Below are 27,655 nucleotides of genomic sequence, written 5' to 3'. Positions count from 1 at the left end.
GTGGAGGGCAGGAGAGGATCAGACAGCAGAGGCAGGGACATCTATTCTTGTTGTGCCATCATTATACACTGGACTGTTGCATCTTGGCCTCTAAAAAGAAGACAGACTTCTGGCTCACTTTCAAATTAGGTTTTTAATTAAATAAATAATGGCGAGGGGTCTTCAAGGCAGTGTCACTTCACAGTGTAGGGCTGGGAGGCAAGGGAGAAAAGAGTCCAGCATTGGGAGCGGCTCAAAGTGAATGTGCTTTGTAAGAAGGAAAAAAGAAAACCCCAACCAAAAAAAAAACCAGAACCAAACCTCCTCCCCCAGTGACTCCCCCTCCCTGTCCCAGCCTTTCTCACCCCTCTCCCTCAAAGTTATGTGGAAAAAGCGCTGCACTCATGTTGAAAGACCCCATGCAAATCTGTAAACAACACTGAAGGACATCAAGAGATTTCTGCCTCAGCCAGCTCCCCTCTCCTTTCACTAGGGCTTGAAATAAACCAAAAGAAAAAATGGTTTCAGAAAAAGTAAGAATGTTCTCAGCCAATGGAGGAGATGCCAAGGCCTGCCCTCCCTGGGAGGGCTGCCTGTGCTCTCACCCTGCCTCCTCTTCTCCCTTCAGCCAAGGAGCTTCCTCTCACCCCCAGAAAAGGGGAATCACAGCCTGGGCAGTTCCACTGTGGAGCAGGCACTCGTGTTTGCTTTCTGTTCCCAGCAGCCAGGAGCAGCTGGAGGGGAGGCCTCTGCTCAGCACCTCTGGCTGACAAAGCCATGCCAGGTGAAGGCAGCTGCACACACCTGGGGCTCAGCACCTCCCAGCACAGAGCTGGGGACTGAAGCAAACCCCTGCTAAAGAAGACAAACCAAGATCTTGGGCTTAGGAGATGAGACAAGGTCTAATCCTGGCATCCCATGGGGCTGTTTGATGCTGTCTCCCTGCTCCTGCTGCAGGGCTGGGCACAGCTTCCCAGGGCCAGGGAAAAGGAGGATGCAGGCTCCTGGGTTTAGGTACCTGCCAAATCCATTGCAGCAGAGCCAAGTGCACAGTCACAGCCCCAAGGCCTCCACCAAAACCCCCAACCCAAGCCCCTTCCCAGCTGCAGAACAGCTGGAGGAAACACAGCTCTGTCTGCACCAGAGCCTTGCCCAGCAGGTGAGTGGAGAGAATTCCCTGCATGGGAAAAGGGGAATGGGAACCCACTGAGCCAGTGGCCAATCCCAGACCTGCCTCACACCTGGCAAATGAAGCAGCTTTGGACTCCAGCACACCCAAGGTGAGGCTCCTGTGGCTCTGCAGCACCTGGCACCTTCCTGAACATGGCAGAAAAGACACACTTTCCTCTCAGCACAGCCTGTTCTGTGACACAGGGAGGGCAGGGACGCCCAGGGATGCTGTGGGACTCCTCTGCCTGGGACTGTGCTAGCACCCATACCCCAGACATCCTGGGAGCTAAGCAACCTCCTCCCTCTGCTGACAAACTGTTGGAACAAACTGGGAACTTACAGATGTTTTCACCTGCATTCTACCCTCTGGCCCTTCAGCCCAAAGAAGATCAGCTCTCACCACCTGCAGCAGCAGCACCACAGCTCTTGGCCAGCATCACTCTGAGTCCAGAACCTCCTGTTACTCCCCACAGAAGTTCTCCCTGGCCCAGCACTGCATAGAAAGCTGTGAGAAGGAACTGAGTGCACACGATGCTGCTGCACACACAGCATCCCCTTCCAAAACCTGACATTTCTGCCCCAGGGCTGGGCCAGGCCACGTCCCACATGCAGCTGGTGGAGAATTAGAACACGTGGCTGCTGCCAGTGCTCCTGGCATGAGAGCCCAGCTGCTGTCATGGTCCTTAAGGGCCAGCTTGTCCCATTCCTCTCTAAAGCCTGGCATAGTGTCCCAGGCAGGACTCAAGGTGACACTGCCAGCCAGGACACCCCTTCCCTGAGCCTGCTGCGGTCCCAGGGGCTGTGCACAGGTGATGGGAGATGTCCTAGATTATTTTCCCCCTTCCAGCATATCCAAAGCACTTGTCAGCAGCATGACCCCCCTACTGCTCACAGCAGTGTTTCCATCCCATGAACATCTGTGTGCCTGCCTGTCCTGACCCATGGCTGCTCGGAGGAGGACAGGGTGAGTGGCTCCTACTGCAACACACTGCCCGTGGAGGAAGGGTCAGCCTCCCTTGGCACCACTGTGCCCATCTCTGCAGGAAACTGCCCTGCAGCCCTCCCAGGCTCTCAGACCCCCAGCCTGCACCCTCACCATGATGGTGACACCTCTCTCTTCTCAAAGCACCTCAGACTGTCCTGCTGGGGCCAAGGGACACATCCCCATCCCAAGGCAGGGACTGTCTGAGCAGACTGGCATCACCCAGGGTGACACATGGTCAGTATAGGAGGGGGGTGAGGGATCTCCCCACTCAGGAAAGCCAGCCACCACTTTGCACAACTGTGTCAGGATACACTGGAGCAGAAAGGTGTTTGGTTTCACTGTAGCCTTGGATCAAGGAGGATGGAAAGACGGATTCCGACCAACAGCTCCAAACTGTCCCTAAAGGACAGTGGAAGTTCCAGAATTTCACTCAGTCAGGTCAAAGTCCTTGCTGGGTCTGTGACAAATTTGTGACTGGAGACTTTCACTGTGACAGAGGCTCTGACCGAGCCACAGGTGCTGGGCAAGCCTGATGAGCAGTCAGGAAAGTATTTACATCTCCGATGCCGATGAGACCGAAATCTGTGACCGATAAGGACACTTGAGCAGGGGCCACCACTGCCTCAGGGTCTCTGTCCAAATCCACAGGGCCAGCAATTAAAGGCAACCCCTCATTAATGTCTGCAGGGAGAGTGAAGTCCATGGTTATTGTCTCACCAGAGTTCTGCAACGTTTCCTGCTTCTCTGCCAGTCCTGGTGCCGCGGGTGGCACAGCAAAGAGCTCGGGCTCAGAGGGGGTGACAGAGTGGCGTGGGCAGGGCACAGGGACAGCGCCCGAGGGCGTCTCCTCCGAGGGGTCAAAGGAGCAGTTTGTCTCCGAGGGGGTGCTGCACTCATAGCCCTGCCCTGACTCGCTGATGCTGCCAAGGCTGCAGGCTGTGCTCTCCACACTCAGGGGCTCTGCTCACATGGGGAAAGAGAGGGGGACAAGGGAGAGAAAGTCACAGTGAGTCCACAACGCCCAAACACCCAAGAGTATTTGTTAGATGGCACAAGTGTTTCTTTGTTACAGCAACCAAGATCCCCCCGTCAGCCCCCACCGAGGGAAGGCAAGATGCCCACAGCAGATGGGAGGCCATCAGTGTTTCTATGGAAATTAAAGGAAACCTCACAGACACACTGCAAGATAAGCCAAACCCTAAATCCCATCCCTTCTGCCAACAACCCCTGGGAGCTGCGCACACAAAGCCTTCATCTGCAGTAGGACAGTGAAGGAATGAACCCATGAGGGGCTCCCTGCAGATCTTCTCACAGCCAGCTGTGTGTGAAAGCAGCTTGCACATCACTTCTGGGGCCTTAACCCAGCCTCTGGAGGAGCTGCCTGTGTCAGTGCTTTGGAAGCAGCTCACCCAGGTGCCCACTGCATGATCCTTTTGTTTTGGAATGACCTAGGCCACCTCTTCAAGCCCACAACTGTTTTACAGTCACCCCTGGTCAATGCAGAGATAGACAAGACTCTTCTGCTGACACCAAAACCCATGGCAGACAGACAAAAAGGAATTACCTGTGCTCTCAATTGCTATCTGATCTTGCCCAAAGTGAGCATCCAGGCAGCCAGCTGCAGAGGGAATTGGTGGGGAGCTCCGAGAACGACTCGTGTTTTCCACTTCAACCCCATCCAGGTCATTGTCAGTGAAATCCCTGTGGGGAAACAGAGAGAGCCTTGCCACCACCTGCTGAGCAGAGAGATGCAGGCAGGAGAAAGGGTGACTGGGATTAAAACCCATCAACAAATAAAGCAATGGGACTGTAGAGACATCACTAGAATGAATGTCCCTCCCTCCCTGCTCTCAGAGCCTGGTTTAGACTCTGCCCTGAGGAGGTGACCTCAGGTAACTGTGACCAAGACCAGCCCATGATAAACCAAAATGGGCTCTCCAGATTCCTAAAGAGCTCTGCCCCCAGTTGTGTGAGCTTCAGCCTTTTCCAAAGGGAATAAATACAGGAACAAACACCCAGGGAACACCCAGTTTCATGGAATGACTGCGGTGGGTCCTTAGTGTGCCAGCAAAGAACAAGTGAGGAGAATATATTTTCCCACCCTGGGAAGATTTAAGATTTCAGATATTTTCCTGTGTTGCATCAGAATTAAAAAAAAAACCAAAAACTAAGCCTTCATCTGATGTTTTTAATTGATTCAGCTTCAATATTTCATTTTGACCTATTAAGAGATTTCCGTTTCAACCTTTTTGAAAAGGTGTATTCTGAAAAGTACCGTCTGTAATTAGCATACATTTCAAAGGGAAGAATTTGCCTCAAAGGGAAATTAATTCAGGTTCCAAACCACCAGAAATAAGTGCATTTTTGAATTTAAAAATCTTCCTTCCCAAAACCTCATCAAACTGAGTTCTTTCACTGAAGTCAGCTCTGAATCCCTGTCCCCAGCCTTTTGTGGATGCATTTGATTGAAACAAAACTACTTTTGACACACAGAAAAGGACAAGAAAGTCCACAGTTCTTTTATCTTCCCTCCCCACACCAAGTGAGTGTTTGTGCTCTGAGAACACCCCGTGCATCCCTCCATCCTCCCACCCCAGAAACCTTCTGGAGAAGAAAGCGCAGTCTGTTAAGCGGAGGTGCTTTGCAGCAGGAATCTTCACTGGGAGGTTAATATTACTAATTTTAGTGTGAGAATATTCCACGCACGTGGCTCCAGGGTGGAGGACGTACTTCTTCCTTCCTAGACGAGTCTGCTGAGTGAAGTAGTCATAACGCTCTGATTTTTTCCACATGTAATAATACTCCACGCACTCGCCCACCGACCGCGTGCGGACCTGAGGAGAAACACCCCAGTCAGGACAGCCCACCCCCATCCAGGTGCATCTCCTGGAGCAAGGAGCTATTTTCCCATTTAACCAGCACAGAAAATTAGAAGTGCATCACAGTGATTTACATTGCTATGGACACATTGCTGCAGAACAGAAGCACGTACTGAGGTTTCCGAGGTGGCCAGAGAAAGAACTCCCCACAGCACACAGCTGCTGTCACAGACCCCTGTGGGCCACACACACTCGTGCAGGACTTTCCTGTGCTTCCAGCAGCAGCACACTTAGCAGAGAGAGCAAACCTGCATCCATTGTCACTGGCCAGCGTCAACATGCCTACAATTAACCAGTGGTAGAACTGGACTCTCTGGTTCTGCCAACTCCCAGCACAGCAGCATGTCCCGGGGCCCAGCTCTCCCTACAACAGCATCTGCCATTCTAGAGGACCCCAGGGGACTTTACGAAACATCCACATGCTCAACTCACTCATTCACAGAAGTACTGCAAGGGCTGAGAGTTTGGAAAGAACTTTTGAGACTCCAGAAAGGGCTAATCAGTAATTAACTGACATCACTCATGCAGGTCAGTGGTGTTTGTGACTTCTCCCACCTGGAAAATAAGGCAGAGCAGGGCAGTGAACAGCCCATCACCTGCTGGCATGAGTCAACACAAAGCCTGGGATTGGAACTCGGCCATCCTGAACTCCCTGTGTCAGCCCAGGCCCAAAGCACACCTGTGGTGCCCAAGCACCTGCTCCTTCCCCTGCTCCTCACCTGGGGGGAGCAGCCTTACCTTGTTGGCTTGGATAAGGTGAAAGTTTTTCCCATGGACCCTAAAGCCGTGTTCAAAATTTCTACATTCTTCCTCGCTCCAGGCACAAAGCTCATCTGTAGCAGAAAGAAAGAGTTGGGGGAGATGTGCAGAATCTAGAAGGAGTTTCATGTGCCACGATGAACTCCAGTAAGGGGGGGGGTCCTCACCTCTGATAACCTTCACGTTGAACCGTAACCTCCGCAGTGCCTCTTCTGCATTGAAGTTGCATTTCACCAGCTCATACAAGGCCTGGGAAACAGAAGGAGATCACTCCCAGCATGTACCTGAGCAACACACCACAAACCAGCCCACTCATGACTCACATTTGTCTCGTAAAACTTCCATTTCCCAGGAGCCACCCTGCTGCTAACCCCAGCTTGACCACCAGCAGAGATTACCCCACTTTTTAAGGCACTGGATTACAAACCCTGGCACTCAACAAATGCAATCCCACCAGAATCTAACCTTGGTAGCTTGAAGTAAACACAGCTGCTCTGAAATGGCTGATCTGCTGACTTTCCCAGTCTTCCTAATGGGAAGGTAACCAACCTTCCCAGAGCACACCTGGGCACACACCCTAATAGGAATGTGCCCCTTGTTGACGAAGAGACAAAACTCTCCTTTGTCCCCTTAAAAAGGAAATAAGTTCAGAAGTTTCTCTCTTCAATTAGGTGAAAAGACATCTCATAGGACTTGGGGGACTCCACTTCAAACTTAAGGATAGCCAATTGGACAGAAGCCAAAACATCCCTCCTAAGCAACTTACTAGAAAAAGAAGAGAACAAATAAACTAATGGCTTTTGTGAGGTGTTTTACCAGGGGCAAGAACCTCTTGCCCTGGCTTGGTTTTTCTCTGTAAAGAGTTTTATTAAAACCTTTTTATTTCCAACACTGGTACCAGAGAAGCCATCCTGCTGATTTTATGCCTTCTAAAGCAGCTGAGCTATCTTGAGTGTGAAATAAATCTCAAAGAGCTTATGAGACCTGGCTCGAGGAGACCCATATTTCACACTCTCGCTTATCCATCAGGATCACTGGAGTTTGACCTCATTCTGCCCTCTGTAGGGAAGGTGGCACTGTTGGGCCAGCACCACCTGGGTCTGTGTGGGCTGCAGGAAGCCCTGAGCTCACCTGCTCGTTGTCTTTGACCACCTCTCCCTCTGGCAGGCTGCTGCTGGACAGCTCGTCCCACTGGCGCTTCACGGCGCGGTACAGGAACTCTTCCACCTCCCTCTCAGGGAGGATGTTTGGGTCCCAAAGCAGCTGATCTTCATTCTCATAGGCTAACAGAAAAAGCACTGAAATAAGATAATCAAACAGAGAATTCTGCTGCTTTTTGAGAAGTGGTCTGCACGGACATGCATGGGGGAGACAGGAGGGAGGAAATCTTTGCTTGGTGCTCCAATTTGGCACTAGAGATGACAAACATCTCTCAAGGCACTGCATGTTCCCTCCAGATTTTGGAGGCAGATAAGCTCTTTATATCTCTTTTAGGGCCTTTGGCACGGGCTCAGCTTGCTTCCATTGTTTCAGAAAAGTTGGCTGACAAAGTTTTTGTTATCATATTTTCAAAGATTGCTGTTTTGATTAATTAATCCTGGCAAATAAAGACTGTTTTAGCTTTCTTGTCCAGAAGCTCAACAAGCTGGCACTCAAACTGCACTCATTATTGGACACAATCTGCAAATCAAGGCACCTCTGTCTACTCTGCAGACATCCCAAAATCAGAAACAGATCACCTCCAGGGAGCACTGAATGACACTAACTCACTACTTAAGGAAGATGTCAGAATAAATCAGAGCATCCCCAGATGGGTGTTCCTTCTCTCTGGCTACAGCTGAGACCCCCTCCTGCAAACCTGTCACACCAACCCAGTTCTCAGTGAGCTTCACCAATTCTGTCCCTGTGCTCCCAGCCCTATTAACTCAGCCAGTAAATCTGAATGTCAGCACTGAAAGCTGCCAAGCCTGGAGATCCAGAGCAGGACTGGAGACCCAGAGCCCATCAGAACCCCCTGCCAGCAGCCCTACCCCCAAGCCAGGCACAAAGAAGAGGCTGCCTTACCTTTTTGCCTGTGCCTGTTTAAACGGAGGATGGGAACAGTGGCCTGGTACTGAGGTCCAACCATGATCTCCTGAAATCCCAGGACAGAGAGGTGAGAAAATTGAAATGGGAACTGCTCCACACAGGCTGCACTTCGTGATTTAGGGACTACACCACTACAAGGTTGATTTATTCACTGATAGCCCCCTCTGTCACTGTTTTTTAGTGAACCCTGACTATTTTATAGGGTAACTAAGAAGATTTACTACCAACCAGATGATTCTGTGGGGACCTTCAGCATTTACACAGTTTTAATGTAAAGGATGTATGGCAAGCAGCTAAGGTTGGAAATAAAGCAATGCAGAGGTTCTCCTCCAACCTCCACAGCCAGGATGAATTTGGAAGCCTGCTCCACTCTATGGAAAGATGGTTCCCCCTCAGTAAATCCTGCTGGGAACACTGCACAGCATTTCACCTCTATAGGGCTACAGGCTGCAGGTTTAATTTACTAAGGCAAAACAGACTTCCCTTATCTGACACAGAAGATAATTTCAAGATTGTATTAAAAACCCCCCTTGTAACCCACATCTGCCACTGCCACCCACAAAATGCAAGGCATTGAGAAGCCAGTTGGGGAAATAACACAGTGCTTTGGTGTCATGCATTTTTCCAATTCAAGAGTCCCCCTTCCCAATGCACTCAGGTCATTTACCTTCTTACACTCATTGGATGGGATGGAATCCACCTCTGAGTCCTCAGCCATGGAGGAAGCACATGGTGATGAACATGGCTCTTTGTCTTCATCAGCAAGGAAGTTGTTTGCTTTGTGGGAAAGGAAAAGATGTGTAGTTAGGAATTTTTTATTCTATTCCTTTGCGTTCCCTCTCCTTCCCTTCATTTTCTGTCCTAAAATCCCTTTCAGCATGGTCTACAGTGACAACTTACCTGTATTTTAATTTTCTCACTTTAAGTAAAAGAATTTGAACACTTGCCACATGGATGGCCAACTTGGGGAAGCTCAGACTCCTTAATATTGCAAGACAGCAGAAGAAATAACATCACTTCATGCAGAGTCCCTGTGCTTTGGCTTCCCACATATTCCAACATTTAGGAATTGCCACAATACATCACTCCATTACTACTACTGAATTTATTCACTTGTAGAGATGTCAGATGAGGTACTGATCTTTCAGACTGCAATTACAGCAGGCAGCAAAACAATTCCCACTCTCTCTCAGTATTCTGAGAAAATTCTCCCCTCATCCCACTGCTCATCAACGTTCTGTCCTGTCCTACCCAAAGCCCGGTAACGCCTCTGCCATGCAGACAGTCCCTAGGAGGAAAAGTGGAAAATCTGATGTCAGGAGACTGACAAAATTAAGAGAAGCATTCTCACCCTCCCCTGCACATCATATGTAAAAGTGAACAGCAGCTACTTAGGAACTAGTGACACATACAGCCAGGCTGGTTTGGGAATAAGTCCGATGCATCGTGGGACGTGACGGATGGAGTCAGATCGTCAGCTGAAGATTGTGTCTCCTCCTCTTCTTCCCCTGAAAGCAAATCCTTCGCTATTTGTTCCTTTTAACAACAACAAGAAAGTGAAAAATATTTTTAAATTAAAAAAAATAGAAGAGGGGGAGTGAGGCCTAGAGTAAAAGCATTTTTTAGCCAGCAGTGGCCACATCCAGAGAGCTCCTCACCCTCCCACAGCTTGTCCAAAGACAGATTCTCTCTCACACTCCCACCACACCCAGACTATTTTCCCTAGAAGCACTTTAACAAGTGTCATGAGTGGCTTCCTATGGAAGTCAGACAGTATGAGCAAGCATCCCCTTCTGTAGAGCTCCACTCACTGCAAGTATCTCAAAGATATTCTGAAGGAGAAAAAAAGAAAAAAACCCAACCCCCTAAAACCCCCCCACTTTCTACAGACTTGAGTTAGAACAAGAGGAGTGGCTTCATACAAACTTTGAAGATACAAATTTTCCCTGGCTCTTGACACACCCCACCAGGAGCAAATACTTGTAACCACAGCTCCATACAGAGTTTCTACATTTTGAAACAGATATCCTTTGTCCCTTCTCCTCTAAACACTTCACACTCTTGTTTCAGTACCTGGTGTTCCTCACTGGGACACCAGAACTAGGCAGGCCCCTCCCAACCCCTCTGAAATGGGGGGAACCTCAACCCCATGTGCAGAGAGCTGCTCTCACCTTATCCAGAGTCATGTCAGGGAGGTTGGGAGTGATGTCATTGCTCTCACTGTCCTGCTCCGAGATGGGATCTGATGCCTCATAGCCATACAGTGCGAGCAGCTCCTCAAATGGCATTTCACTGCTCTGAGCAAGAGGAGGACAAAACTGCATCAGGAAGAGAACAACCACAAGAGCACCACACCAGCTGGAACACAGACAGGCAGAGGCAGTCAGGGCAGCTCAGCTCCTCTGGGGGCTCTGAGCAGCCTCAGGTGACACTGTTGGGACCCACTGTGACCTGTCCCTCTCAAAAGTATGGAAAAGCCAGGAACTTTCACCCAAAAGCATTTTTAAAATACCTTTATCTTTTAGTCTAGATTTCAAACAGGTGAAAGATGCCAGACAGCACAATTGTATTTAAGCAGAGGGAGCAGCAAATCCCTGTACCTATCTTGTGCCTGGCCTGAAGAGACATTCCCTGTCACCAAGAACAGTTTGTGTTCCACTGAGGTCTCCCTGGGACCACCCACAGCTGCAGTCAGGGCTTCACACAGCAAACAAGCAAATCCTCCAGGTAATTTCACTTCTCCTCCCCTGCTGCCTTTACCTGAGAGGCACTGAAACTCTTCTCCAGCTCTTCTAAAGATTTCTGCTTCTCCTGAGTATCATCTTCCTCCCTTTCTTCCCTCACACCATAGTTCTGGGAAAGGATCTCTGCCAGGTTCAGTCGATGATCAGCTGAGCCCATTGACACAACTGCAGGGATCAGAAGGAGTTGGACACTAGCACCACCAGGGAAACACATCTTGAGATTCAACAAAGCCAGGGATGATCCCTTCTTGTGTGTGTGCAGACATGATAAGCCAGAGGAAGAGATTAGGCAGAACAGAGGGGAACAGAGATCACAACTGGCAGCAGTCACTTCATCAGCACAAAGGTTCTGGGCACATTTGAGTCCCACAGCTGACTGGAAACTTAATGTGAAGCTTTTCTGAGTATTTGTGTCTCACTCCTCACTGGATTCTCACAAGATGTGCACACACTGCAGCCTTTCCTTAACCTGGGGGCATTTTTAGGATAATCACCCCTTACTCAAGAATGGCCAAATATTCCTTTTTACCTCCTACTTTCATGGATTTCCCTTTCTCCCTTCTCCCTCTCTACAGCCCCATGAGATGCTTTTCTGGGATTGCTGCCAGTGCCATTGCACCTGTGTCCTGGGCCAGGGCCTTACCTGCCATGACCATGCTTGCAACAAGGATAAATCCTGTGAAATCTGGGAAGGGGTCTTGGGATACATCAATAAAAGTGAGGAAAAAATGGGGGAAAAGGGTAATCTCCCCTTCCTCAAGAATGGCCAAATGGAGACCAGTAGGAGCTTTGGCTTCTTTAAGCCTTCCCTCCTCTGTCAAACAGCATGGGAATCAACTAACAGCCTGGGGAGGTGTTGCAAGGAGAAGGGAAGTGATCACAGAAACTTTGTTTCCTCTGGAAACCATTCCAAGAGCCAGAGGGAGGTGAGGCTGGAGGTACCTGCAGCGCTCTGAAGTGCGGGCTCTCCTGGACATAGGCCACGGGCTGGGTATGGAACCACCCTGGGGCTCTGCCGGCCAACAGAGGCCTTCAGGAAAGAGAAAAACATGGCTGAGACAGCTCTCCTTAAAACCACACCACCCTTCCACCCACCTCACCCCACCAGCAAATGTAATTCATTGAAATTCAAAGCAAAAGTTACCCAAAGCCCCAGAGGGCAGTGTAGAACTGTGCTGTTCTCCTTGTGGGCACTGATCAGTTCCTCCTGCTCTCCTCACCTCCCCTCAGTCCATGTGTTTCTATTCCATCTATTTCACCTCCAGCACTCTGCTCACTACTTATCCCCCCACCAGTTTGAGATCTCAGACCTTTGTGGTTTACATCTTCACTGAAATGAAGGACCTGGAGTCTCAGCTGTTATCCTAAACACACATTGTGTCTGAGCACAGCATTTTTAGGGACTGACCCTTCAGGAAGCAGCCAGCCACAACACCCTGGCTTCTCCCTGATGCCTCCACTGCACCCAGGAGCAGAGAAACAGCAGAGAAAAGGAGCCTGGTAAGACCAGAAGTGGCACAGGTGAGATGGGAGAGGCAGAGCCCCAGAACAGGCACCTGCAGGGTAGCATTTGGTGCTCAGTCACAAGTTCAGGCAGCAGCAGGGGCTGAGGAAAACAACCCAGACAGAACATCTGCTGTGCCTGGAAGTGCTGTTCATCAAGTTCAGCCCAGGCAGGGAGCAAACAGGTAAACAACCAAAGCTTTTGGGTGAGTGACAGCACCTGACTGAAGAAGAAAATCCCAGAGTCAATTCCCCAGTCCCCAGTGATATCTCTGTGGGATACTCAGCCATCAACAACCTCAGCTGTGCACCACCACTCCTCACTTACTCAGCTAGAGCCAGGACATTTACAGCCTTCCACAGGAGCCTCTTACAATTTATTTAAGAAAACACAGTATAGCTTCACATTAAAATCTTCCCTCTAACAACAAAGCAAAGTATTCACCACAAAAAGCCACCACAGACTGTGAGTTCTGAGTAAGTTCCTTCAGCTACCAACATGCAGGAAATTCCATAATAACCAAGAAGATGCCTCCAGTCCACCATCCCCCAGGACAACCCCCCCAGAGACAACTCTGGCTCCAGACAGAGCCCTGCAACCATGCACACAAAAAGAGAAGGGATGATGAAAGGAGAAGGGCACAGACTCCATTTTGAGGATGGTCATACCAGGAAATGGCTCTGTAAGTCAGGAAAGTGTCATTGTGCCTTTGCTGGGCTGTGCTAGAATGTGACCAAGCACAAAACCCTCTTGGATAAATCCTTCTAAACAAACAAACATGGTTTGGGTGTGGTGTGCCCTTACTCTCTCCAGGTCTTGGACAACCTGCAGAACTCAGATTTGTACAAGCAATGATCTGTAGATCAATGGCAACTCCTTGCCTGGGGATCAATAAAGACTCTGAAAACAAAGATTGAAGCTCTTGGGATGGATGGGTTGGCTTGAAAAGGTCTCAAGAATACCTCAGGAACAATGAGATCTCCTGTTAATAACCAGGTGCTAAAAAGAGGAGGATTGGCCACTACAACAATGTGACAATTCCATAACTAATCAAGAGTTCAGTGCTCCAAAGCAGTAACAGAGCACCAGAGCAATGGAGTCACCATGGAACAACCAGCACTGCTCTGCTGGGGCTGAGGAAACAAAAAACAAGTGACAGCCAAAGCAAATGGCCCATTCCATGCCCCATCTGAACACACGTGGAACAGAACAATCCCTCAGATTACTCACAAATCCATAAGACCACAGAAACAAGAGTCAAAGGAATAGAAGAGAAAGGCAGGCTTGGCTTAAAAATGCAGCTGATGACAGAATATTTTGGTTGCCCTGATTACCAATGCCATGGGATGTGGAGTTACTTGGGCTGAAGGTGAGGTAGGTGCAGCCTGGCACTTCAAACATCACACAGGAGGCAGAAATGCAAGAGCATGGCATGCACCAGAAACACAGAGAAAGGTTCTGGGCCAGGGTGTCACTGCTCCTGCTGCTGGTGAGGGACTCCATGAGTTATCCTCCAGTTATTCTCCCAGTGCACTGTGATCCTGGAAATTGGCTCCTATGCCCATGGGGCATTTAATCTTGGGGGGCAAAAAAAGGAGATTAAATTCCTTTAATCTCACTTTACCATCCCCAGCACTGCTTTCCTCCTGCCAGCTTCTGCTGCTCAGGCATAGGAGTAACTTTCCTCTCAGAAGTTACACTGAGGCTGGTAAACTGCTCACAATCATCTTTGTATTTCTGGGTGACTCCTGCACTCCCTCCTGAGGTGTGGACTCAAGGCTTTGAGCACATGGAATGAAGCTCAGCCATCATTTAGGACACACTGAGCTCTGTACCCTGACAAAGCTGTTTCCCAGTGTGAGGCCAATTTGCCTACCCTGAGAAAACCTTCCAGACTGAAATCACTCTTGCAAAAAAGTGAGGAAAAAAAGGAAATTTCCCTTTCCAGTGTTACCCTTCAATAACTAACATAGTTTCCTGAGCCAGTCTAACACATATTTCAGATTCAGTGAGAAACCTTCCTGCTTGCTCTGCCTTGTGCACACTCTGTGGCCATGGGGACATTTTACACAAACCCCAGCTGTAGCCAGGGATGGAAACAGATTTGTCCTGCAAGTTCTGTCTCTGAAAGTCCAAAGAATGAACAGATGACACAACACACAGACCACCTTGTGCACTGCTCAGGAAGATCAGGGCCCCATCACACCCATGCAGAGATGCTCCACAGCCAAACCTCATCCAAGAGACAATGACAGCTCCTGGATGTCCCCTGGACAGACCTCTGTGAGCTGTGCAGGGTGCAGAGGCACCACTCTGACCCAAAAACTTGCCCAAACACCACTTTGGCACAAGTGAATGCAACAACCTTGGTGCTCCACCAAAGGCCAAAGCATGGGGGGTGGGCAACAGGCCAGGCAGCACCTTCCTCATGCAGAATGCTGAAATACCCTGGAAGAGAAGCCCTGCCCTGGGACAAGATGCTGTCACAGCCAGTGGGGATCTGAGATCCTGCCACAGAGTACCTCAAAGTCTTCCCAGCACCACTGCTCCACGTTATGGCCACCATGAGGGTCATGCCATAGAAATGAAGCGTGCATGTGTCACAACAACCATCACAGCAGGTCAAGGATGTTTGAGGGACATGGCAAGGCTCGATGGGCAATGGCATCACCAGCTTGAAGAGCGATGGAGCAATGGCAGAAACATTTTAGCACAAGTCACCAAGGCAAAAACGACGTGGTGATGGGGGAGGCAGTGGGGAGTCCCCACCTGGTCCCTCGTGCCTTCTGGCCCCTAGGCAAGGTGGTGAGAACCATCCTGGCCACCCAAACCAACATTTCCCAACACGTTCCCCACGCTCTGCCATTCCCAGCATCCTGACCTCGCTGCTCAGGCCGCCTCTCACCTAAGAGCCTCTGCGAGCCTCCTCCAACAGCCCCACACCCCTGACCCCGGCTCCAGAGACCCCAACCTTCTGCCGGGTTCTGCCGGCCCACAGCCCCGGGGCTCCCGGTCCGCTCCGCCCCCGGGCCTCTCCACCCGCGCTCCCGCAGCCCCCGGCCCCTCACGCCCCTCTCCGGGCCCCTCCGCCGCGGCTCAGGCCGCGGGATCCCCGCGCCGGCGCCGCCAGCCCCGGCTTTCCCGCCAGGTCCCGCCCAGGAGCCCCTTCCCGTCCCGTCCCCTTCCTGGCGCCCCCCGCCCGGCCCCGCCGCCCCTCGGCCCCGGCCCGCCCCCGCCCCTCGGCCCGCTGCCGCCCAGGGCCTCGGCGTCCCCCGGCCCGAGGCCCCCCCGCCCCGGTGGCCGGCGCCGGCCCATCACCCCGCTACCGCAGGACGGCAGCCCCGGGCAGGGGCGGCTCGGGGGTCCCGGTGCGCCCGCCCGGCCGGGAGCGGCCCCGGGCCCGGCGCGACCCCAGCAGCGGCTCCGCGCTCACCTCCGCCATGGCCGAGCGCGAGCGGCAGGGGGCGCGGGCCCCGGATGCGGCGGCGGCCGCTGATTGGCTGTAGCCGCGGGGGCGGGGCCAGGCCCGGGGCGGTCTGAGGGGCTCCGGTTCGGGGCCCGGAGTCGTGGTCGAGCCGGACCCGGTGCGTATTCGGAACTGGGCATCTTCTCCTTCCCGGAGACGTCTCTGTGGAGCAGCACGGAGAGAAGGGAGTGAGGGCTGCAGGCTGCCGGTGCCCGCAGCAATGCTCCCCGAGTACCGGCCGGGCGGTTTGGTCGCTGCCGGAGCCGCCCCGGGACCGCCGCTGTGAGGCCCCGGGGCGGAAATTAATCCCCCGGGCAGTGCGGGGAGGTCCCGCTCCCGAGGGCCGGGTCCCGAGGGCCGGGGCCGGGGCAGGCGGTGGAAGGGCCCAGGGACGGCCCCCAGCTCCTCCGGGCCACAGGGACACAGCGGGGACCGCACAGGTCAGAGGAACACCGTGCTCACAACCCCGGTCTGCTTCAGGTATCACGAGGCTTCAACCTCCAGGAAACACTTTCAGGGATTAAAAGTCACTGCATGTCATTTAGAGTTCACATATGAGGGAGATAAGGGTTGGAGCCCAGGGAGAAGGGGCTGTGCCTCTCATGGACTGGGGTGTAGACACAATCTCATCGTTCCTTGCTGTGGTTGTGCTTCAAGAACCCCAGAGATGCACTTGTGGAAGCTGACTGATGGGCAGAGCTTCCAGCTCTGTTTATGCTTCCAGAGAACACATTCCAGCACAAGAAGGAACCTAAATCCAGGGATTCCTGAAGTGAATGGCCCTGCCAGGCTCCCCTCCATCCCCACAGCCCCTCGGGGACCCCCTGACCCCTCAGAGACTCCTGGCTGGGCCAGCCAGGCCACCCTTCCCTCGTGGTGCACAGGGACATTTGCCGCCTTATGATGGATCCTGTGGGGCATCACCCAGCTCATGCCAATGCCTGTGCCCAGATCTGCCTCTGGCTGTGCCCACAGAAGCCTCAGGCTCTGGGAGCAGCCTCTCCACCCTGGCAGCTGGCTCCATGCTGGGTTTTGCTCACGCTTCTGAGCTCAGGAAGCAAAGTGTTATCAAGAGCTTCTCAAGTGGTGGTGGCCCTCGAGCTGAGAACCAAAGCACTTCACCAGCCCTTTGTTCCCTTGCTTGGAGCTGTCTGGCTCTTCTCAAAGGACTAACAGTTTGCAGATGCTGTTTGTTCAATAAAAAAGAGTAACCTTGTCTCCAGCTTCAGAAAAAGCTGCTGATTTCTCCCAGCAGTGCATCCAGGTGCTCTGTCACCATAAAACCAGAGAGGTTGGGGGTTTGAGTCAAGGCCTGAGGTTTGGCTCAAGGCCTGGGGTTTTGGGTTAAGGTCTGGGGAGATCCCCACTTGTTATAATCCTGGAGCAGTGCCCCTACCAGCTTCTGCTTCTCCATTTAGTGCTTGCACTGACAGCTCCAGGCTGAGTCCCTTTGAGCAGCTGCTCTTCCCTGAAGGAGCAGTGAAACCTGTCAGGAGACACCTCCACTGCCTGGGACATCCATTTCTGTCCTCAGAAGGACCAGACAACACATCCTGCAGCCCCCAGGCTCTGAAGGCAGCACATCACCCACCCCTGAAGCCATCAGAGATTTTAGTGCCTGACATTCAGTATTCTGAGATTTTCAAAGGCATTTTAAAAAAGCCTGAAGGGCAGTGAAATTCCAGGTTGTTCAGGCTCTACAGGTGTTTGGGAGTGATTTGTCAGGACACTCCCACAGCAGCTCTTGGACAACTGCTGCTCTGTGGACAGAGACATCAAATCCCACATGGGTGAAGTGGCTTTGGCTGAATCTGGGGTTGATCTGGCCCTAAATCCTGCCCTCCTTTCTCTCCTCCACCTGTGCCCTGCCTGGTAAGCAATTCTGCTTCTTGGAAAAGCTTTGCAGCCCTGAGACAAAGGGCAAACTCTTTGATGCAGCTCAGCCAGGGGCTGTTTTAGCCACAAGAGATTGTAGATTTAAAAAGTTTACATGGGTTAAAAAAGCAGTGTTGTTAGGAGGTGTCAATGCTGGTAAAGGACTGATTCTGTCTGGGAAAGGGGAGGTTTGTGTGGGTGTGAAAAATGTGTATTTTATGATTGGCTTTTCACAAATATTCAAATGAATATTATATTTGTTGTGTTAGAAAGTTATGTTGTATTAATTCTCTTGAGTGGTGTGGTAAATATAGTTTTAGGTTATAACAAAATGTTAAAATAGAAACTATGCTATGTAGGATACTTTTTTTCTAAAGGAAGGACTCACACTGAGATGGCAGCCACAGGACACCTGAATCTTTCAGAGAAAGAGAATTTATTGCTCCATTATCAGGAGAAATGAATTTCTTCCCACCTTGCTCAGTTAGGATGAGGCTGTTAGGATTAGGAGGAAGAAGCTGACACTGCCTAGATCGAATCCTGTGTTTGAATGGAATTTATGCATCATGGATGAGGTGTATGAACATGCAACAGGCTGTTGTTTTTAAGGGTTGATCCTCTGTTAACTGTGTCCTTTTTCGGGCTTGTGCTGCCCAGAAAAGGTACCCAGACTGTCTGTAACTATTTGTTTCTATTGTCTCATATTGTACTAATTCAAATTATCCAAATTATTATTACTCTAATTGTATTACTGGTTTTATAACCATTTTATTATTATTAAACATTTAAAATTTTAAAAACAAGTGATTGGCGTTTTTCACAGTGGGGCTGTGTCCTGCTGTGGGCGCAGGGTGGGCTCGGTGCCGAGGAGGGCACAGACAAGCTCAGCCTATAAAAACCTCTAAAAAACTCTGTGTTTCAGGTGGTTTGAGGCTGCTGACAGACAGAACAGCTCCGAGGCTTAACAAAGCAGCTGTGAATTAGGCTTTGGAGCAGCATCAGTTCTCACCAATGCTAGATGGAGCTCTGCTACTCCAAACACCACACCCGTGCAGGCTTTCAGATGAGTGTTCATACTTCTGAGCTGTGCCGGTGTTCCAGGACCCACCGTGGTTGTCAGCTGCCCATCACAGCTTCCAGGGGTCTTTTCCAGGTTTTCTGAGCCTGGGATGGCTGGGTTAAGGTGGGCATCATGGCTATAGAGTTCCCTTCTCATCCTGCTCTCCTCCCAGCCTCCCTCCCTCCCTTCCTCCTTCCACTTCAAGTCATCACAACCCACAAATGTAATTTATTTACAATCAAAATACTTATATCCCAATCTCTGCAGGGCTCACAAAAATGGCTGTGATATCTTCGCTGGCACACTCAGGATGAGTCCTGCAGGTCAGATAATGCCCAGGCTGCCACCCCATGTGCTGAAATCCCAGCTGGCACCACAGGGCACAGGCAGGAAGATGTGTTTTGACAGCAGGCATGCTGAGACTTTGCAGTTTCACAGCCTTTGTGCTGCCAAATAAACCCCCCCTGGGATGGCCAATCCTTTCAGGATGTCAACATTCCAAAAAGGCCAGCACAGAGAGGACAAGGATGTCTTATCCCTCCATGCTCTGCTGTGTGGTGACAGCCAGAGGGACAGCCCAGGGGACAGCAAAGCCACACAAAGCCTCTGCTGCTGAGGGACACAACACAAAGGCTGCTGTCTGGCAGTGTCCCACTGTCCTGCTGCTCCCCACATCTCTTTGGCTTCCATGGGGTCAATCTTGCAGTTGGTGAAGCTGCTTTGACACAAATGCTGTGTTTCTTGCTGGTGTCAGTAATTAACAGCTGATGAGGGGGAATAATTAATAGCCTTGAGGAGGGGTCTGTGGAGGCCAGCCATGCCTGGGTCCCCATGCCCCTCTGCCAGGGCAGGGTCTCCATGTCCCTGTGGCTCAGGGCACCCCAGGAACCTCTCATCCACCTGGCTGGGCACTTTGATCCCTTCCAGCCCTTGGCTGGGCACACAGGTGTGTTTGTTTACCTGTGTCCTGCACTCTCACCCCTGCAAACACCCCCCCACCATTCCCTCTGTGCTTTCTGGGGGCTGTGGGTGTGTAACCCCAAGGGAGGGAGCTAAATGAAGGAGTGCTGATGAGGAACTCATTAATTCTGCTGCCTGTCAGCCTCACAGGATGATGATAAAATGCTGCAACCTTCTGGAGCAGCAGGAGGTGGCAGCAGGACCAGGAGGGAGCAGCCTGGCCATCCCACACCCTTCCTGCACCCCTGGGTCCTGACCTGGAGCTGCATCCAGGCCCCCTTTTCTCTGGATCACCCTGGAGGGGTGGGAGTGTTGTGGGGTGGATAAAGGTGGGATTGTGCAGGCACCGTGTCCACCACAGCTACAGCCCTGTGGCAGCAGGTGTTGGAGTCGTGTGTGGGCTTGGATGGCACCTGGAATGGGGGTGATGCCCTCCTTTCCAACCTCTGGAATGGGGGTGATGCCCTCCTTTCCAACCCCTGGAATGGGGGTGATGCCTTCCTTTCCAACCCTGGAACAAGGATGATTCCCTCCTTTCCAACTCCTGGAATGAGGATGATTCCCTCCTTTGCAGCCCCAGGAACAGGGATGATTCTCTCCTTTCCAACCCCTGGAATGAGAATGATTCTCTCCTTTCCAACCCCTGGAATGAGGATGATTCCCTCCTTTGCAGCCCCAGGAACAGGGATGATTCTCTCCTTTCCAACCCCTGGAATGAGGATGATTCCCTCCTTTCAGCCTAGGAACAGGGATGATTCTCTCCTTTCCAACCCCTGGAATGAGGATGATTCCCTCCTTTGCAGCCCCAGGAACAGGGATGATTCCCTCCTTTCCAACCCCAGGAACAAGGATGATTCCCTCCTTTGCAGCCCCAGGAACAGGGATGATTCCCTCCTTTCCAACCCCAGGAACAGGGATGATTCTCTCCTTTCCAACCCCAGGAACAGGGATGATGTTTTCCTTTCCACCCCTAGCACACACAGGTGCTTTGGCATGGCCAGCGTGTGACCACATCTCTGGGTGTGCCACTGCATGGGGTGGCACCTTCACAGGCCACCAGCCTGTGCTGCTGTGACTGCCTGCACTCTGACAGAGGCTCTGCCAGCGCTCCTAATGAATTCAGTGCTGCCCTTCACATCAAACAGCCACAGGAGAAGGCATTTCTCGTCCCCATCTTTATTCAATGTGCCAAACACGCCACTCCTGGGCCTCACACTCACAACATATTGTTCACAGCTGCAGCTTCAAAAGAACCAGGGGAGAAGGAGGGGGCAGCTTGTGTGGGAGGCACGGAGCGTGCTGGGGCTGCTTGTGGTCACCAAGTCCCATCAGGGAGGAGCTGAGAGCTCCTGGACACCACTCCAGCTCTGCTGGGACCTGGCTGTCCCCAGCCATCCTGCAAGGCCATGGAGATGCCTCAGACAAGGATTGGGGTGGTGGGGAAGAGGGGCAGGAGGTGGATGGAGGGGAAGGGCGTTGTGTCCTACTCAGAGCTGCCTCTGCCCCCTCCTGCTCTTCCCTGCTCTTCTCTCAGCCCAGCCCCATCCATCTCACAGAGCTGAAACCCAATTAGGGTGCCAGGGAGGGGGTGGTGCAGCGGCACAGATGTCCATTAGCTTCGGGGATGAGATGGAGTGATAGGAGCTCTAATGGCCTCACCAGGACTCTGATGACAGCCTGGCTGCCCCAGCTGCAGCGGCCCCTGAGCACTGGGGTGACACCAGAGTGGTTCAGCCCTGATTTGCAGAGGATCTTGATGCAGATTTGGAGCCCTGTGCGTGCACATGTGTGCCTCGTGCGTGCTTGCACGATTTAAAGGCACTCCAACACCCCCAGGAGCTGCCCCAGGGGCAGCCCAACCATCTGACTGCAAAGCAGCCCAGAGCTGCTCCCTCCTCACCCTCGCCTGTCCCACTGGAAGAAGGATATTTGGCAGTGGAGCCTGCTGTGCTCTGAAGTTTAATTAACCCCATCTCCCCCCTGAACAGGCTTCCCTTCCTCTGCTCAAATGCCACAAATGATCCTTTGCAGATGCTAATCTGCAGAAGGGGAAAAAAAATTAAAAAAAGAAAGATTCCACATTTAATTGCAGAACATAAAGATATTACAGGGTCATTAAAACACCATGAATATGGAAATGAAATCCACAGGCATCCATGCAGATAATGGCAGGGAAAAGGGAGTTGCAGGTGAAGCTGAAAGGTGGAAAGGTGGAAAGGTGGAAAGGTCAGCTCCATCTGGATGCATCATTAACCCCGCTCCAGGCAATCTCCAGAGGCCAGGGGTGGGTCTCGGGGGTCTCGGCTGTGCTGGCTTCACCCCGCGGGACCCGCAGCAGGGGGAGGGTGGTGCTGCCCCGGGCAGAGGCCAAGTGGTGAAGGTCGGCCCTTGCTCTGGGGGTTTTGGGGATCAGCCTCTGCCTTCAGCTGCAGGAGCCTCCAAAGATGCCCCAAATCCCCACCAAGCCTGGTCTGTGACCCGGACTATGAGACTCGACAGCCCAGGGAGGGGTGCTGAGATGGTTTTGCTCTTCAGGCACTCCTTCCCAGCCAGGCTCAGCCCCTGTGTGCCTCATTGCTGGGCTGATCCCAACACCCTGCTCTCCTCCACCCCGGCTCCCTCCTGCTGCTCTCGCTGCCGGCTTGACACTGACGTGAGCTGCTAAGTGGAAAAAATTAATGGGGGCCTCGCTAATTGGAGCTGAGACACCAGGAAAGAGAGAGAGAGAGACACAGGCCAGGGTGTCTGTGCCACCCGGCTGCAGGCGGTGACGGGTGCGGGGGTGTGGCAGGGCCACCGGGCAGGGTGGCAGGGGCCACAGCCACTTGGACTTGGGGGCTTTTTGCCATGCCCAGGGCGCTGCTGTACCTCTGTCCTTGCAGCCTTTGGGACGTCCCCGAGGAGCTGCAGCCCCTGGAATTCGGGTCCTGATGGGAGGGCGTGGGTGAGGAGGGCGCGGTGCTGCTGGGGCACCTCCGGATGCTCGGGACCCTGCAGACCCCCAGCCCAGCGCTGCAGTGCTGTTGTGCCGAGCTGCCAGAGCCCCTTTGCTCTCCCAGCAGCGGCTTTTGCCTCCAGGGAGAGCGTGAGGAGGAGAAAAGCAGATTAGAGTTATCGCAGCATCTCCTCGCTGAGCTGAGAGCTAAATGTCAGCTCACATCTGACACAGCTCCGAGGGGGAGGGCGAGGAGTCCCGGCACACCCCTCATCTCAGGGGGCACTTCTGGGGGCACGGGCAGTGGGGCTGGCAGCTGGACACCAGAGAGGGGATGGCTGCCTCGGGGTCCCGCTGCCTCGCCCGGCTGGCAGAATCCCAACCGCAGCCCCAGAAACTTTCCTCCTCCGGTTCCCATGGAAACCAGGAATTTGCTTCTCCCCAAAGTTGAGCTGCGTGCCTGAGCTCTCTGCCCAAGTGGAGCCCCTTCTCCAGACCCCCACGGGACGATGGTTCTGGGGGAGCTGCTGGTCCGGCGGGCACCGTGCCTGAGTGTTTGTGGAGCCAGAACCCGGCTGTGGAGCCGGGGCAGCTCAGACACCCTGTCCGGGCTCTTCTGTGCCAGACCGGGATGTCCTGAGAAGGGCAGAGGCACCGAGGAGGAGAATTGTCACCTGCTCAGCTCCCTCTGTCATATCCACAGCTCATGCAGAGAAAATGAGCAGCCTGCTGGAAAAATAGCCCGGCAGAGTGACCAGAGAGCCTTCGCTCCTTCCCCAGCCATCGTGAGCCCCTGGCACTGATGGGGACGCAGGGGGAGCCAGCCCCGCTCCGGGCTCCAGCTGGGAAGGACACTCGGGCAGTGATTTGAGACGGTCCATGGGCAATCAGAGGGTTTCAGAGCTCTGCTCACCTCCGGCAGGAAGAGGACGGCCTGAGGTCTGCTCTGCTGAAAGGAAAAGCTTTCCCCATCCATCACTCCTGTGGGCTGGCAGGAGCTGGCATCGGGCACCAGCCCTGGGGGCACTGAAATCCTGAGGGCTGAGCTGCGGGAGCTTTTCCGTGGGATAAATGTGGAGGAGTCAGATTTAGACAACAATGACTAAAACTGTGCTTCAGTAAAAATTAACTCCAAAGAGGGGAATGTTCCAGGCGCTGCCATTTGCTGTCGGTAAAAATAAACCTGCAGGTTAAACACAGCCTTTTCCTTCTGGGTGCTCACGTGCCAGATCAGGGAGCTTCCTCCTGCTGAAATGGTTAAAAAGTATAAAACCACCGAGGACCAGCTCTGCCCTGCCCTGTTGAGCATCATCCCCATGGCTGAGATGGGGTCCCCAAGGCCTCGTGGGACTCAGGGGTGCATCAGGGTTGGGGTCAATTTGTTAGCATAGTTTTTGGGGTGCAGCCAGCACCTGCTCCACATCCAGGAGCTGGAGGGAGCTGGAAACATCAGGTGGTGTTTCAGGCTCACAGGACACCTGGCAGGGCCCATCCCTGCAGCAGCAGCACCTCCCAGCCACACAGCCCCCCTCCCAGGGCTGGCTCCTTCCCTCCACCTGCCATCCTCACTGGGGTTTTAATTAGTGCTCCTCTGGATATTCAGCAAGCAGGAGCCCGGAATGGAAATGTACAGGTGTCCCCTTGATCCAGTTTCCATGGTTGCTGCATCGAGGTGGGGGCTACATCTTTTTTTTTTATATATATATTTAATAATTTTATTACAGTGGCTTCAATCCACTGGCGAAGAAGGGAAGGGGGGAGAATGTGGGGGAATAAAAAATGCTGGATGAAAAGGGCATGTTCCCGTGGCTGGGCTTATTTGCTGTCATTCTTTTTCTCTTATTAGCAAGAGCTGTTTTCCAACATGCTCAAAGTCCAGGAGCTCACTAACGAGATCCCAGCTCTCTCTGCTGTGGGGGGAACAGCCCAGGCAGCCATGCTGGAGCCACACAAATGGCTGTGGGGCCACCCCAGAGGCCAAGGTGGCCAGGTGGGCATCAGGAACACCGCTGAGCCATGCTGACACATCCTCATCCCCATGTCCCTGTTCCCACCCTGTGGCATTGGCCCTGGCATCCCTCACTCTAGGAGTGATAATTCTCGCTGACCAATCTAGCCCAAGATACAAATCCTACAGCATTTACACACAGCCTATAAGAATCATTACGTTACCATACTGTGTTGCATTTTAAACCCTAAAAACTGCTCTTTGGGCCCCTTCTGCCAGGCTAGCAGGGTCTGCTCTGACCCTTGGAGCTGTCTGCAAGCAGAGGGTGTTGGTTGATCAAAAGGGGATTACCTTCAGCTGGTCACACCATTGTTTTCCAGCCATTCATTCAGTAACTAAAGTATCTCAAAGCTTGCTTTCATTTCAATCTCACTTGTAGTTTCCATATTCTCAAAATCTTTTGCCAGGCCATCATATTTGTAAGGCTTTCCTGTTTCATTGTCCCCAACACAGCAAAGCACCAAGGGACCTCAGCCACCCCCAAGCAGCTCTTGGGGACACTTGGGGACACTGGGTTGGTGCCCCTGTGCACAAGGAAAGCACAGGGAGTGCCAGGCAGAGTTCCCTCAGCCCTGCCAGAGAACTGGGCTCGAGCTCAGGGACTGCCAGCACCAGGATCTCTCTGCCCTGCCCCATTCTCCTCTGGCATGGTGGCACTCAGGGACGCTGGTGGCACTCAATGAGGGTGGTGGCATTTGGTGAGGGTGGTGGCTGCTCTGGGTGCCAGCACCAGGAGCTCTCATCCTTTCCTCTCACCAAATCAGTCTCAATCTCCTCTGGTGTGACCAGTGCAGTGTGTGAACGTCCCCATCTGTCACCACAGGATTGTTTAGCCCCGATCCTGCCTGTGAAATCAGGCAAAATCTTCTCTGTTTACCCGGAGCACAGGATGGGTTTCAGCTTTTGTGCAACGGGAGTTAAAAATAACACAGAAACGGCATGGGCCCAGGAAAAATCCTCTCTCCTTGCACTGCTCTGTGCAGCTCGGCTTGCCAAGTAGGAAGAAATCCCCTCTCCTCCTGGCAGCGTCCCGCACTGTGGCAGGCAAACACACACGCCGAGCCGCGGACCTATTAGTCACCAGTAAATGTTCTTTTCTCTCCCGATTTGTTTCCCTTAAAGCTTGATGTTTTCCTCTCCTGCTGCCCGGGCCTCGTTAGGCTGCAATTAAAGCCAGGAATCAAAGCGGCATGGTGCAATTAGAGCTCGGGGCGGGATGCGGGATGCCCCGGGGAAGCCGGCGCTGGGATTTGCTCATGCACAGCCCCGCCTGTCCCCTGTGTGCCCCGGGGAGCGGGGACAGTGCCAGGGGGCAGGACAGGCTCAGCCTGAGCCCAGCCGAGTTCCGCTGTGAAGATGTTCCGTGGTTTACAGCGTCACCAGCTCTGGCACCTGGAGGATGAGCCGAGATGCATTCACTCCCGAAAGGAGATGAATTTTCCTGGCTGTGAGAGTCGTAAACACACGGAGCAGCTCACAGTGGGGAAGAGACACTGCTCACGGTGCCTCTACACTGAGATTAAATCTCCATCCTGCCAGGGGAGGCTGTGCCCATCCCTGCACAGGGCCAGGGGGACACGCTGACTGCTGCTCACTGCAACCTTCCCCGTGGTTTTCACTGGGGACAGCCCTGAGGATGCAGCTCCCATGCCTGGAACCTGGAGCCATCCTGCTGGATCATGTCCCTGTGCCAGGGAACAACTCAGGGAGCAGCCAGGCTGATGGTGTCCTGCTCCTGGCCAGGCAAGAACAAACCATGTGATATAACATAAACTATCCAGTGCAATATAAAGACTACCCAGTGCAAATCTCCAATCACCCAGTGCAAAACAGCAACTAAATCAACTATTCAGTGCAATACAACACTGCTCCTGGCCAGGGATGAGTGGGCTGGATGGAGGCCAGGACGTGGGCTCAGGGCACTGCCCCAGCAGGAGCATTGTCAGTGCCCAGTGAGCTGTGACAGCAGCCAGTGGGCAGTGCCTGGGTACGGCATGGCACGGGTGCTGCTGTGGGAGGGTCACATCACCAAGTGTGAGCCCCTTGGGCAGGGCAGGACAGGACCAGGTGGCTCCAGCAGCACCAAATGCACTGCCACAGCAGCTGGGGCAGGGCAGGACCAGCTCCAGCAGCACCAAATGCACTGCCACAGCAGCTGGGTCAGGGCAGGACCAGCTCCAGCAGCACCAAATGCACTGCCACAGCAGCTGGGCCAGCCAAGCACCAGAGCTGATGCCCACGTGGGAAGTGTTGGGGAGGAGGACTTGCTCACAGAGCAGGGCTGGAGACGCCCAGAGAGAGATGCCCTGCACTCACCTGGCAGAAACACCAGCACCCCATCGAAGCTCATCTCCCCTCTGCTGGGAGCCGCCCCACGCAGAGGCTGCCCCAGCTTTGGAAATAGATAGTAACAAGTGAGCGCGGGCAGCAGAAGTAGCAAAGCATATGGTAGGTGTTGGAGTTTATTCCTGTCGGTGAGTGTCAGCAGCGACAGACGGCTGGGGGCGGCAAAGCGAGAGGTTTCGGGAGGCGCCCGTGCGACACCACCCCACGGACTCCGCAGCTGCGGCGAGGGTTGGGACCCTGCCACCCCCTGCCACCCCTGCCGTGTGCCACCGGAGGGTCACCCGGCACTGCGATGCTCTCCTGGCGCCCGGCAGCGCAGCTCGGTGCTGTTTGAGCCCCTTCCTGCACCTCTGGGATGTGCTCGAGGCACCCCAAACCCCCCACAAATCCATCATGCGTCCAGACAAGGCTGGGAGCCCCACCTGGCCCTGCTGAAAGTCACCTGGGGGATCACCTGGGGGAACACCTGGGGGAACACCTGGCTGCTCTCTGCTCCTGGGCTCTGCCAGCACTGCCCCTTCAGCCCAGCCCGGCCCTGTGGCACTCGGGGGCTTCCATGGAATTGCCCCGGTGGCCAGAGCCGCGCTCGCCACCCGACGCCTCTGCCGGGAGCTGGGGCGGGCAGGGAGCCAGCGGCCGTGGGAGGGAACAGATTGTCCGCAAAAAAGCGCCTCAGTTCCCAATCGGCGGCTGGGAGCAGGATCTCCCGAGGGTCTGTGCCTTGTTTGTCTGAGCCCCCTCAGAGGGTCTGCGGCTCTTTAAGGACTCTTGCGTGGTGATGTGGGGCTGGGAAAGGTGAGCCCCCACCCCAGCAGGGCTGTGGAGCTCCCGGTGCTCAGGGCCTTGGGCACTGCTGGGTCTCGGTCCCCTTGAGGATCCCATCCTGCCCAGACTGGG

The 27,655-nt window shown here is 53.3% G+C and overlaps 1 protein-coding gene across 6 annotated transcripts; it reads right to left on the bottom strand.

Moving 5' to 3' along the window:
• Nucleotides 1-114: 114 nt before the first annotated feature.
• On the bottom strand, nt 115-15,575 carry MIER2 (MIER family member 2). Of its 6 annotated transcripts, XM_050986070.1 has the most exons (13): nt 15,542-15,575; nt 11,547-11,634; nt 10,621-10,769; nt 10,032-10,157; nt 9,273-9,396; nt 8,528-8,637; nt 7,837-7,906; nt 6,904-7,070; nt 5,940-6,021; nt 5,752-5,846; nt 4,736-4,968; nt 3,699-3,835; nt 115-3,094 (listed from the first exon to the last, which is right to left on the bottom strand). In XM_050986070.1, exons 1-13 carry the CDS (start codon nt 15,548-15,550, stop codon nt 2,619-2,621), a joined length of 1,866 nt encoding a protein of 621 aa, XP_050842027.1. In that variant the 5' UTR covers nt 15,551-15,575; the 3' UTR covers nt 115-2,618. The 6 variants fall into 6 exon arrangements, with proteins under 6 accessions (XP_050842027.1, XP_018777372.2, XP_018777369.2 ...); XM_018921827.3 differs by lacking the exon at nt 15,542-15,575 and having other exon boundaries at nt 4,865-4,968; XM_018921824.3 differs by lacking the exon at nt 15,542-15,575 and having other exon boundaries at nt 6,904-7,055.
• Between the last annotated feature and the right edge of the window lie 12,080 nt (nt 15,576-27,655).

Source organism: Serinus canaria, chromosome 28 (genome assembly GCF_022539315.1).
Source record: "Serinus canaria isolate serCan28SL12 chromosome 28, serCan2020, whole genome shotgun sequence".
Classification (NCBI taxonomy): domain Eukaryota; kingdom Metazoa; phylum Chordata; class Aves; order Passeriformes; family Fringillidae; genus Serinus; species Serinus canaria.
Note: the sequence above shows the minus strand (reverse complement) of the source record. Positions and strands in the feature narration are given on the sequence as shown.

Coding starts and splice junctions, on each gene's coding strand:
- MIER2 (XM_050986070.1), bottom strand. Junction 9,397..10,031: donor CTGACATGACTCTGGATAAG/GTGAGAGCAGCT, acceptor TGTTGTTAAAAG/GAACAAATAGCGAAGGATTT. Junction 5,847..5,939: donor CAACGTGAAGGTTATCAGAG/GTGAGGACCCCC, acceptor TTTCTGCTACAG/ATGAGCTTTGTGCCTGGAGC.